The sequence below is a fragment of the Ranitomeya variabilis genome, chromosome 4 (assembly GCF_051348905.1).
Source record: "Ranitomeya variabilis isolate aRanVar5 chromosome 4, aRanVar5.hap1, whole genome shotgun sequence".
Lineage (NCBI taxonomy): Eukaryota > Metazoa > Chordata > Amphibia > Anura > Dendrobatidae > Ranitomeya > Ranitomeya variabilis.
In genome coordinates this window covers 471,395,209-471,408,336 of record NC_135235.1, presented here as the reverse complement: position 1 = coordinate 471,408,336, position 13,128 = coordinate 471,395,209, and the positions used below count along the sequence as shown (strand labels likewise).

General features: G+C 42.7%; 1 protein-coding gene across 2 annotated transcripts in view; it reads right to left on the bottom strand.

Annotated features, from left to right (window-relative positions):
• Positions 1–13,128, bottom strand: part of LOC143765267 (unconventional myosin-XVB-like) — a 161,201-nt gene that overhangs the window by 105,851 nt on the left and 42,222 nt on the right. The window contains exons 8-15 of one of the 2 annotated variants that reach the window (XM_077251750.1): positions 9,207–9,279; positions 8,797–9,093; positions 6,892–6,983; positions 5,742–5,812; positions 5,561–5,648; positions 2,593–2,691; positions 1,540–1,676; positions 298–618 (exon numbers count right to left, since the gene is read on the bottom strand). In XM_077251750.1, coding sequence (XP_077107865.1) covers positions 298–618; positions 1,540–1,676; positions 2,593–2,691; positions 5,561–5,648; positions 5,742–5,812; positions 6,892–6,983; positions 8,797–9,093; positions 9,207–9,279 — 1,178 coding nt within the window. The remainder of the gene's footprint in view (positions 1–297; positions 619–1,539; positions 1,677–2,592; positions 2,692–5,560; positions 5,649–5,741; positions 5,813–6,891; positions 6,984–8,796; positions 9,094–9,206; positions 9,280–13,128) is intronic. The other variant, XM_077251751.1, reaches the window with a different exon arrangement.

Here is a 13,128-nt window from a genome sequence, read left to right as displayed (position 1 = left end):
AATACACAGTAGGTGCACTCACCTTTAGAGGTTGTGAAAAGTCACAACCCCTTGCAGAATGTGAGAAGAAACAGTGGTCGCTGCAGACTCCCGTGGATAACAATGTGACAAAGAAGGAAGGCGAAGACCGGGTTTCTCTATGTATCCGCGCTGACCACACACGATGGAAATATTCTTGAAAACTTTATTGTGCTGACGCGTTTTGTGGCAATCTGCCACTTCCTCAGGGCCAAATCTTTAAAGAACGCCCTCTGTATGTATATATTTATGTATATATTACGTTATCATTATTATTACCTCAACTGGTGTTTGCGGCTTCTGAAGTTGTGGCTTGGGTTCTTGAGGAGATGGGCTAGATTTTGGAGAAGGTACTGGAGGTGGGTTAGGGACAGATTTTGGAGCTGGAGGTGGGATAGGGGCTGGAGATGGGGCAGGGGCAGCAGGTGGGGCAGCAGGTGGCACAGGCGCAGCAGATGGTTTTGGCGCCAGTACCGGCTTTGGTGCTGACTTAAAAACTGTTTTAGGAGGGGGAGAATGTGATCTGTTATTACGAGGTGGTTCCTGTTGCTGCTGTTGCTGCTGAGACAGCACTGTTGCCTGAAGTGTCATCTGTTGAGCCTAGAAAAGAACAGAACTGTTTAACCAGAATATCTAACCACAGGCACGTAAGGGCAATTTATTAAAAGCAGCCTGTTAAGTCCCAACATGCTATTATACTGTAGGTCTGGTGGTTGGGGGTTAATCTGCAAATTCACAGTGTTCTAAAGTCATGCAGCTGCTGCACTGAAAACCCGACTGCTGTGAGGAAATTAACCTTATTCCTCCGAGCAGCCTCAGGCTTTCAGTCATACAAGCACAGCCACCGCTCAGTATACAGTGAGTGGCAGCCGTAACTATGCCCGGCACTGACTGACAGCTAGCTGAGCCAGCTGTCAATCAGTGCAGGGGTGTGATTACAGCCACCACTCCCTATGTACTGAGCGGTGACTGAAGCAGCGTTGGCCATACCTCTATGACTGAAAGCCCGAGGTTGCCGGGAGTATTAAATCTAATTTCCTCCCGGCAGTGGGGTTTATAGTGCAGCAGCCACATGGCTTTAGAACATTATTAACAAGCAGACTAAGCCCATTTCTGCAAGTTAATAGAATTTTTTTTACATGACAGGTTCCCTTTAAAACTGGTATTTTAGACACTAAAGTAAGATGGCTCAAATTTAGTAAGAGGCACAAGCCCACTAAATTTGGTTAATTGACAGGCTGTCTGTGCTCCAGAAAATAAAACATAAGTTACCTTAGGTTTCAGCTACAATATACTCCAGTTTTTATGCATATTATAGTAAATTTGTCTCACAGGGTTAGGCCATAACCTCTTTTACTAAGCCCCACACATTTTTCAAAAAAAGTGTCCGGGGCCAGCACAAAAGGACAAAAAGGGTAACATTTTGCACAAATACCACTAACAACAAATGTTGTGATTTTAACACCAATTTTCTAATGTGAAGAAGATGATAAATTCCCTCCAATGTAAAAGTGTACTCACCAAAAGCAGAGCCTGTTGCTGAATAAATGCTTGTTGCTGTGCAGCCAATTGTGCAGGGTCCACCGAAGGCATCATTGGTTGGGCCATTGGCATAGCCTGAGGCATCATTTGTGGCATCATAGCCTGGGGCATCATGGCTATTAAAAGAAATATTATTTTACATTATCTATATATTGGTTTATAGATGAACTGCACAAATGGTACTGTTAGGAACTTTATACAGTAGGAATCGCACGATATGTTTATTATACCACTAGAGTCGTTTGAATGATGTTGACATTCTACTGAGTAACATTGAAGTACAGTAGTTTATATAACAGGGTTTATGAGATGCATAGAGTACGGATGCAACAGTTAAAAAAGATTTATAGGATTGGAAATTTTTTTTTTTAAAACAGTGCCAAAACTGACCAGCGGTTGTGGGAGTTATTGCACCTGAGCACCATTCATTTCAATGTAGCTGAGCTGCAGTACCCATACACCACCAGTTATTCTGTTTACGCGTGTGCTATTAGTCTTTGACAGTCTGACAGAGGTGTGGGTTGAGGAATAGTTTTGACTGAATTGCGATTTGGTGATGCCCTCAATCAACTGATAACAGATGTCTTCTCTTTTTTACAATTGAAAACACTTTCGGGTGCTAACCGAGTGTCTTCGGTGTGTTAAAAAAATGTTTAGAGGGCCCAAGGCTGCACGTCTCACGGCTGTTCGACAGCCGCAACACATGCATAAATTGTCTGTTTGTTAGGCAATCCTTACATGTGTTGCGGTTGTTGAACAGCCGTGAGACATGCAGCCTTGGGCCCTCGAAAATATTATTCGAGTACACCGAAGACCGTTGGTTAGCACTCGGGCATGATGGGATAACACCTTATCCGAGCACGTTCAGTCATCACTAGATATTACCCCTTTAAGTTCAAATAATTATCTCTGATGTGATAAAACACTGATGTGTGTGGTAGCAATGCAAGCTATGTGCAAAATGTACCAAGTCAGATTACTTACCGTATTATAAATGGGATTTCCAAGTCTATGTGTCTATAATATAGTTACCTGGCATATTGGGCATCATTTGCATGTTTCCCATGGCAGGCATCATTCCATTCATCATTGGCATAGAATATTGAGGCATTGAATTCATTCCTATATAGGCTAAGGACAATTATAGGGTATCAGACCATTCATAAGAGTTTCCAATATGTATTAATCAGGCCAGTTTCAACACATATGCATTCATAAACATACTATTATATTTTCAGTATAGATTTTGTGTTTATTGTGTAATACATATTTTAGGGGGTCTGAGTAAGAAAACCAATTGCTAATTAGATTATTAGGTTACGTCTTCATGGCATCTTCGGCCACAGCAATCATTGCACTACTGAAGTTTGCTCAGTGCTGCAACTACATCTTGGCTCTAAAGAAGTGACTAGTGTCACATTGTGACACCTGCATTACCACGCCTATGACAATCAAGTTGTAAAAAATCCAATCGAGACTGAATTTTTTGTGGCTTGCTTGTCAGTCGCGGTTCCTCAATCAGGACTCTCTTCTCGTGGCTGTGCAAACAATATTACCTCTTCCTCTGGAGGACTTATAACTACCATTACATGGGCAGTCCTTGACTTTTATGGGAACTGTGTACAGTTTTGTTTCCCCTTTAGCAACACAGCATGATAACTGAGCACCTTCCATGTGCTTCCCCAGACTGCAGGTGATCATTGGGAATCTCAGCAGCAGGATTAAAGGCCCATTCACAATTCTGCTTTTTCCATGTATGGAAAATGGCCTGCTTATTCTGATCAGACTTTGATTAGAGTTTGACCATAGTCTGATCGAGTGGCATCTGTTTTTCTAGTATGTGAGAAATAAAAAACAAAAAGTTTCTCTACACTCTCCATTCTGACAGTCCGTGAAAATTGGACCGCACTCTGATGTCATTAGAGTGTGGCCCAATTTTTTCATGGACCCATTGAATTGCATTGCCGGTTTTGATCCAACACACAGATCAAAATCGAACATGTCTCCGTGATTTTTGAAAATCACGGATGTGTGAGTGGACTCAGGCTATCACAAATATGAATGCCATCTGTCAAAAACATTGATAGTACTTGAGTCGCCCACCAGGGTCGTGGGGTACTCGGTACCGGGTCCGGTCGCTCTTAAAGGGGATGTCACGGTGGCTGCAATCCGGTCCGTGGCCCTGGGCCCTCACTTAAAAGGGGAAAGGTCTTTAAGGGCATTTTGGTAATAAAGTCTATTCGTGACGCCACCTGTGGTTCTCGGTCAGAGGGGCCGACGCTGCTTACAGGGGTCCTCCGGGGTGATGTTGTTGCAGCAAGATGGTGACGCTTCCCGCAGGTGAAGTGGGGTCCCCAGGGCTCCCAAGGTGTATGGCAAGGATGGTTGGTTGCCGGTAAATAACGGATGACACATAGTTGTAAAGTATTTACTTGGTTTACTGATGGTAGCAGTCCACAGCCCAGGGTACCAGGCACAGGTGGTGATGTGGTCCGGCCAGCCTGGAGGCAATAGTGGATCCCTCTCCCAGGTGAGGTCCGTAAGCCTTCCTACTCGCGCTGGTATGTGAGGTCCCTGCTGCCTGTAGCTTTCTGGCAATGTCCTCTCCCTCCTGTCCTGAGACAGGTACCTGTATGGTGGGCAGCTTGAGCCATTTTATAGGGTCTCTATCACGACCCGGGCTCTTCAGGTGCTGCTTCGCCTCCAGGCGTGGTGTGGGCAAATAATATACAGTCCTATGCCCTCTGGTTCGGCTATGTGTCCTAGAGTACAACACAGCCTTGGGCTCCCGGTGCCCGGTTTCTGCGCTTCGGCTCTGAGGGTGCCCGGTCACAGTTCTCCTCTGAGCCCCTTGCTTCCTCCACTGTGCTCCTTTCCTCAGTTGCTCCACCACTCTCACCCCCTCGGGTTCACGTCCTTCCCTGGAGCTGCAGCTCAGTACAATATATGGGTCAGACAACTTTGCATTTCCGTGCGGTCACTGCACACGTCAAATTGCAGCATGCGGACGCATCCGCATACAACACATGTTCCTGCGTACCCAATGTTAAAGATAGGTACAAAGGGAAACGCAGGACGCATACAGAAGTAGGCGGAGCATCGGCAGAGCTTCAGGGAGGAATAAAGGAGGAAGTAGGCAGCCATCCGCAGCCTTCCCGACCGCAAATGTGAAACCAGCCTCATATATGTCTTTTTTACCAGCAACTGCTACCTGTCTGTCTTACTTTGTATACAAATCTATAGAATTAAAGTCAATCAGGTACCTATATAAAAGACAGACACTCAAAAGGTTCAGCGCATAAAGGGACCTAAGAGCATAAAGAGAAGTGCACACACAGTGTTCTCCCTTAAACAGGCAAACTAGGGGACCTACAGAAAGAGGTGGATAGGAAAGTCTTTAAGAGACTGTTGGGAACGTCCCTAGTGCTGGACAGACCTGGAAGCTGCGGTCAGGGAGACGGTGTCAGTGAGGTTAGGCACGTATAGGAAGAAGACAGCGGGAGAATTTCCCTTACGTCTGTTCCCAGGAAGATTAGTCAAAGTGTAGTAGTCACAGCGAAACACACTGACTCAATTGGAGCTACACTGGTATTATGGAGGTCCTCAGAGTATCCTTAAAATCTACAGTAACGATCATCACAAATACAGTGTTTCCGCCAGTAACCATCAAGAATGTGCTTTTGTCTTGTGCAGAAGAGCAAGTTTATTTCCTGCTATCCTTTGTATGCCAGTTGGTTTGTCAGTAAAAAAGGACTTTGTTTATAAGAACTTTTCTAGTTTCCTTATCCTGGGGTTAAAGGGGCATCCTGAGGTTAAAGAGGTCCGTTGCTATGCAGATCAACATCACCACACACACATACACACCCAGGAACCCCATTTTCCTGTAGTGTGCCGGGGCGTGGAAGACAAGTACTCTGCCTTCGGCTACCGCCCTGAGGCCACTTTACATTCACACCTAAGCTTTTACGTTGCTTGGTTGCTATTTGGTGCCTACACTTACCAGGGGAGCCAAAAGCATTTTGTCTTGTAGGCCCAATGCCTCCACCACCTTTCATACGCCTGGTAAGGTTTTCAGATCTCTCAATTTCCTGGAAGAAACAAAAAAAAAGAGATAAGCATCAAGACTGAATAGAAATATATATATGGTGAAACCAAAGTATAATAACAGAAATATTACTAACTGTTGGTGAAAACAGAGGTGAGAAAAGCTGATCCACATAGTTGTCAAATCTCTGGGGAGGACCACTCATGCCTACAACAAAGTTTAATAGAAAAAGTGAGATTAAAATAGAATGGAAATTCCACGGCCACATGCACACATTGAGGATTGGATGAGTTTTTTACCTCAGTATTTGTAAGCCCAAACCAGGAGTGGGAGAATCAGAGGAAAAGTATAATAGAAACACGTCACCACTTCTGTATTTATCACCCACTCCTAGTTTTGGCTTACATATACTGAGGTAAAATACTGACCAAACACTCAATGTCTGCATGTGACCTAAGACTGTGTGCTCACAGTGAGTTTTTAGTAAGCTTTTGACACTGCGTATTTTCGCTGCGTCAAAAACGCATCATCTATCAGTTCCAGCACAATTAGATGGGAATTACAGAAATCTCATCCCCACATTGCATTTTTTATTACTTAGCATAAACTGACCTGCGGTTCCTGTTTGAAATCCGCAACATGTCAATTTCTCTCGCATGTACTTAAGAGTTTTATATGGAGATTTTCCCCGTAAACTTGCATTAGACTCAGCAAATCCACAGGTAACAAACACAGATAATTCGCAAAACTGTATCAATAAAGTTTTGTTAGGGCCAAATACTCGGAAATTTAAAAAAAATAAAACAGATTTATTTAAAACATGGCATACCAAAAAGAGACACAAGCTACAGCGTCCAAAACGCAATAAAACGCATATGAAAACATGCTAAAAAGTGCAATGAAAAACCACAAGTAATTAAGCACAGAATGGGCCACAGGTTGTGCACTCCTGCTACGGTTTTCTGGGTGAGGCATTAATTTGGAGGTTCCCAACTCCCTTATGATTGACTGTAGAGCAGGGCTAAATTAAAAGGTTATGCAAATAAAATGATCACCAGTGATGCCCAGATGATTTGTCCATTCCTAATTTTCTCTTCTGTATTGATTGGATTGACGTACAGTAAGGTAAAGCAGATATCAGTCTTCATTTAGCAATTCAACAGAGGTGTGGTGCTCAATGTAGTACAGCCCACTAAGGTGATGGTCCTGGTCAATATTCTAACAGTACATGCCCTCATCTTATTACTAAATTATCTAAATCCACATTAGCAACAATTTATGATTACCTCCATTCATGTGTGAAGAGTCTCGTGTGGCAGGTGGCAGAGAAGGTGCTTGCATAAGTGGGGCTGGTGGGATTCCCATATCATCTCTGTAACAGAATTTAATAGAAGTTCTCAAATAACAACAAACCACTTAACTAGTCATTTTCAAACCCGGACACTGTATCCGACTACTTTGTCTTGAGTGAATATACTCTATCATATCATCCTACTTAATTTCCTTAGGATTCTCTTAATTATTTTTATGAGATTAAATTTGGTTTCCGAGCTTCAATAATTCACGAGTATTTCTAACTCAGGATAAGAATGTCTTCACCTTGATAGACTGTACAGAAATTAATGAGTTGGAATGAGAGTTTTATTAACTGGATGAAGGCTATGTTACTTTGGATGTTCTCATAAGCCTAGCACTACATGATGATTTGAGGCCACATGACACAAAATCACAATTTCAAGCTACTACATCTCAACCAATAGTGAATGTGGTCGACCGGCAAGGTAGTCATTTTATATATATGTAAGGAGGAAGACCGGACCATGGGTACCTGTACTGTGCCAGGTCTGAGACTGTTGAGACTGCAGCCCTTGGTGCCTGGGGGAAGAAATGAGGAGTTGGCCGACTTCATGACCCGAGTAGGAAGCACAGCTTAAAAAGAAAAGTGCGCGCAGCCGTGGGCAGTTTGGCGGGAATCAGCAGCCACGCGCAGCTGGGTAAGCAGCATGCTCCGTCTTCTGAGCACTGGCGCCGCGACGGGCTGCGATGTTTTGTCCCCGCTGCCTCTAGCAGGACCGCTGCAGAGAGAGGTGCCGTGCGCTCAGCAGCTGCCAGAAAGAGAAGTGCCATATACTCAGTAGCTGCCAGATACAGAAGTGCCATGCATTCCGTGACTGTGAGTACCACGCATGTGCAGAGGAGAGAAGGCCGAGTACCAGACAAACTTTTGCGGCCTAACTTGCCACTGGCTTCCCACCCATTTACATTTGACTCTGAGAGTGCCACGGCCTTGTTAGTTTCGGTCGTAATTGCTTATGGACTAGGGGCTCAGCAGAAAGTACCGGAGACCGACTGCTGCCACCAAAAGACGACCATTGCTTAAAGGACCTCATCTGAGGACATCGCCTGGCCGCTGTCCTCCAGCGGGATCATCAGCTGCAGAGGACCATACAGGACACGATAAGTTCTTTTCATTGGACTGCTATTGTTGTACAATTGCTACCCCTATTATCCCTCCTTTACCCATTAACAGCCCTGCGAGGAGTGAATTCCCTGTTTATTAAATTGCTATATCTTGTTAACCCTTGCTCTGCCTCTTGTCTGTCACTGCATGTCGCCATTGCTTACATATATTGAGGCTATAAAATAACAAAACCTACCTGAATTATAAAAATAATGGTGTAAAAGTTTTCAGAAAAAAGAAGTAGATTGATAGAACAAGAACACAACAGAAGTAACAGAAACATTATTGAGCTTACCAAAGACATATTTAACAAAATTTGCTGTTGGAGGGGGGAGTAACTATCAATCGTCTTGCTTTATGTGTTTAAAAAGAATACTGGAATTTAAATTGTGAATGCCACATGGAATGAGAATTTACTCATCTACATGGATGTAATTGTTAATACTTATCCTGATGCCCTTGAACAAATATAAATGATACAGAGACTATATAGCCTAGTACTATCTCGAAAGTACTGTATATGTATTAAAAAATGCCACAAGTGTGGTATTAAAAAGTTTTTACACAAGCCATAAGGTTGACTGAAGATCTTTTCTATTAACAAACCTGTCTTTGCCTCAATTGTTGAACAATTTTTACTTTTCATAATTATTTTTGCAACACCATTATGAACTCTAATATAAATTTTCTCTACAAATTATCTCTACAACTCTTTAAGAAAAATCCTTACACATCAAATGGTGGAGGAACTGGTGGAGGTGGAGGCGGAGGCGGTGGTGGTGAAGGAAATCCAGGTGCACTGAAAGTTGGATGTCCAGGAGGGAGTTGTGGTGCAAAGTTAGGAGGAGGTTCTGGGATAGTGCCATTATCTCCAAAAGGATAATCAGATGCTGGAAAGGGTTGAGTTGGAACTCCATCTTCCACCTCAGCAATCACATCCAGTATTAAATCATTGCCACAAAGATCAAGCCACTGATTCCCATCGAGAACGGATATAGACCAACCGCGGGAGTTGTCACCAGCACCTCTTTATTAGAAAACGATATAAAAAATACACATAATTCAGATTAAATGCATTTAAATTGATCTAACATGAAGACTATTCATATTTCATGGACAGTTAGTGATGTGTGTACTGACCTGGACTGTAGCAACCAGCCAGACAATTGTTCTGCAGTTGTCCAAGAATCCACTTCAGCTGTATATTTTTCCTCTGAAGCAATATACAAAACAAAATATGATTGAGGCTGTTTTGGGAAATTGTTTTCTACTACAGTACTAAACCTGCCAACAACTGTCATATCCTATCTCAGTAATGGGAAAGTCTGTATTCAATAAAGACATATTTATCATTAGCAAATGGTAATAGGAAAATAATACAATTTTAAAAATGAATTGTAATTCAAAAGCTTATTGTTTTTCTGAGACCTGTTACATAAATGCTTTTACTATTACGATAAAACCTCTTTAAAGTCCATTATCCAGTTACATAAGGGAAACCATATAGGGTTGAGCGAAACGGATCGTTCATTTTCATAAGTCGCCGACTTTTGGCAAAGTCGGCGTCTCATGAAGCCCGACCCGATCCCTGTGTGGGGTCGGCCATGCGGTACGCGACTTTCGCGCCAAAGTCGCGTTTCAATGACGCTAAAAGCGCCATTTCTCAGCCAATAAAGGTGGACGCAGAGTGTGGGCAGCGTGATGACATAGATCTCAGTCCCCACCATCTTACAGAAGGGCATTACAGTGATAGGCTTGCTTTCTGCGGTGTCACAGGGGCTATAAAGGGGCTTTCCCGCCGACCGCCATCTTACTGCTGCTGATCTGAGCGTAGGGAGAGGTTGCTGCCGCTTCGTCAGAAGCAGGGATAGTGTTAGGCAGGGTACATTCACCCCCAAACCGCTTGTGCTGTAGCGATTTCCACTGTCCAACACCACCTTTTGTTTGCAGGACAGTGGAAGCTACATTTTTTTTTCCTCAGCGCTGTAGCTCATTGGGCTGCCCTAGAAGGCTCCCTGATAGCTGCGTTGCTGTGTGTGTACGCCGCTGTGCAAACCAACTGCTTTTTTCAAAGCACAAATCCTGTTGTTCCTTCCTTTCTGCACAGCTATCTTGTTTGTTTGTCCACACTTTTGTGTGCAGCAGTCCTTTTTATAGCTGCCTGCCATACTTTTCTGAGATTACTGCAGGGAGATAAAGATTGGCAAGTCTGCCTCTGTGCCAGTGCTGTGTGTGGCATCTGTCTCTCATTGTGTGCCACAGAAAACCTAGTGTGTAATATTGTTGTTTTTTTTTTTTTTTTTGTTTTTTATTCTCCCTGAAAAAATAAATAAATAAATAGTGGGAGATAAAGATTGGCAAGTCTGCCTCTGTGCCAGTGCTGTGTGTGGCATCTGTCTCTCCTTGTGTGCCACCGAAAACCAGTGTGTAATATTGGGCCATTTTTTGGGGGGGTAAATTCTCCCTGTAAAAAAAATAATTAATAGTGGGAGATAAAGATTGACAAGTCTGCCTCTGTGCCAGTGCTGTGTGTGGCATCTGTCTCTCATTGTGTGCCACAGAAAACCTAGTGTGTAATATTGTTTTTTTTTTTTTTTGTTTTTTTTTATTCTCCCTGAAAAAAATAAAAATAAATAGTGGGAGATAAAGATTGGCAAGTCTGCCTCTGTGCCAGTGCTGTGTGTGGCATCTGTCTCTCCTTGTGTGCCACCGAAAACCAGTGTGTAATATTGGGCCATTTTTTGGGGGGGGTAAATTCTCCCTGTAAAAAAAATAATTAATAGTGGGAGATAAAGATTGGCAAGTCTGCCTCTGTGCCAGTCCTGTGTGTGGCATCTGTCTCTCCTTGTGTGCCACCGAAAACCAGTGTGTAATATTGGGCCATTTTTTTTTTTTTGTAAATTCTTCCTGTAAAAAAATAATTAATAGTGGGAGCTAAAGATTGGCAAGTCTGCCTCTGTGCCTGTCCTGTGTGTGGCATCTGTCTCTCCTTGTGTGCCACCGAAAACCAGTGTGTAATATTGGGCCATTTTTTTTTTTTTGGTAAATTCTCCCTGTAAAAAAAATAATTAATAGTGGGAGATAAAGATTGGCAAGTCTGCCTCTGTGCCAGTCCTGTGTGTGGCATCTGTCTCTCCTTGTGTGCCACCGGAAACCAGTGTGTAATATTGGGCCATTTTTTTTTTGGTAAATTCTCCCTGTAAAAAAAAAATTAATAGTGGGAGATAAAGATTGGCAAGTCTGCCTCTGTGCCAGTCCTGTGTGTGGCATCTGTCTCTCCTTGTGTGCCACTGAAAACCAGTGTGTAATATTGGGCCATTATTTTTTTGGGGTAAATTCTCCCTGTAAAAAAAATAATTAATAGTGGGAGATAAAGATTGGCAAGTCTGCCTCTGTGCCAGTCCTGTGTGTGGCATCTGTCTCTCCTTGTGTGCCACCGAAAACGAGTGTGTAATATTGGGCCATTTTTTTGGGGGGGTAAATTCTCCCTGTAAAAAAAATAATTAATAGTGGGAGATAAAGATTGGCAAGACTGCCTCTGTGCCAGTCCTGTGTGTGGCATCTGTCTCTCCTTGTGTGCCACCGAAAACCAGTGTGTAATATTTGGCCCTTTTTTTTGGGGGGGTAAATTCTCCCTGTAAAAAAAAAAAATTAATAGTGGGAGATAAAGATTGGCAAGTCTGCCTCTGTGCCAGTGCTGTGTGTGGCATCTGTCTCTCATTGTGTGCCACCGAAAACCAGTGTGTAATATTGGGCCATTTTTTTTTTTAGGTAAATTCTCCCTGTAAAAAAAATAATTAATAGTGGGAGATAAAGATTGGCAAGTCTGCCTCTGTGCCAGCCCTGTGTGTGGCATCTGTCTCTCCTTGTGTGCCACCGAAAACCAGTGTGTAATATTGGGCCATTTTTTTGGGGGGGTAAATTCTCCCTGTAAAAAAAAAAATAGTGGGAGATTAAGATTGGCATTTCTGCTTGAGTGCCGGTCCTGTGTGTGCCATCTGTCTCAAATTATTGGGGCACAGAAAACCTAGTGTGTAACATTGGGCCTGATTTTCCTTTCAGTGTCAGGCACCTATAAAGGTATATATAAATCCTACAGAAGTTTGAGTTCACCTTATAAGTTGTTAAAAAATGAAGATGCTACTGCACAATACAGCCGCTTTACTAGGCTGCACACCCCTTTTGTATCCCAAATAAGCACCATATAAGCACTAGAAGTGATAAATCACTTTAATGCCCCATAATATATGTTATTTATATCTTAAGTGGCTTATAGTAAGCCTACAAAAATCTCTATGGGTATATTTCTAGGAGCTTAGTATGACTATCATAAGACTATACATATGGTGCTAACAATCAACATAAGTAGTTGCTGATAAATTTGTGCCAAAAAGTGCAAAGTGCTAATATACAGCCTGTCACATTTCATATATCAAAATTTAGCTGAATAGCAACAAATCCCATATAGTTGTGAGGTAACAGTCTCAGAAAGTGACAGGCTATATATAAAGTGTGCTGTGCTCAAATAGAGGCAACTATAAAACCATAGTCACGCTGTGACAGATTTATAAATACTGGAGCATACGAACATCCACTAACCATGAGGGGATAAAAAGCACGCTAGCAAAGCTCACATATATGGTAAGAAACCCCCAGGAAGAAGCAGAACGCGAAACGCGCGTCGGGGACCCACGCCGCTACACTAGGTCGTATACCCTTCCCTTCTTTATTCATTTAGACTGTTTTCATATGTGGTTGCTGTTAGTGCAATTTTGGAGACGCATGCTCCAGTATTTATAAATCTGTCACAGCGTGACTATGGTTTTATAGTTGCCTCTATTTGAGCACAGCACACTTTATATATAGCCTGTCACTTTCTGAGACTGTTACCTCACAACTATATGGGATTTGTTGCTATTCAGCTAAATTTTGATATATGAAATGTGACAGGCTGTATATTAGCACTTTGCACTTTTTGGCACAAATTTATCAGCAACTACTTATGTTGATTGTTAGCACCATATGTATAGTCTTATGAGATTTTTGTAGGCTTACTATAAGC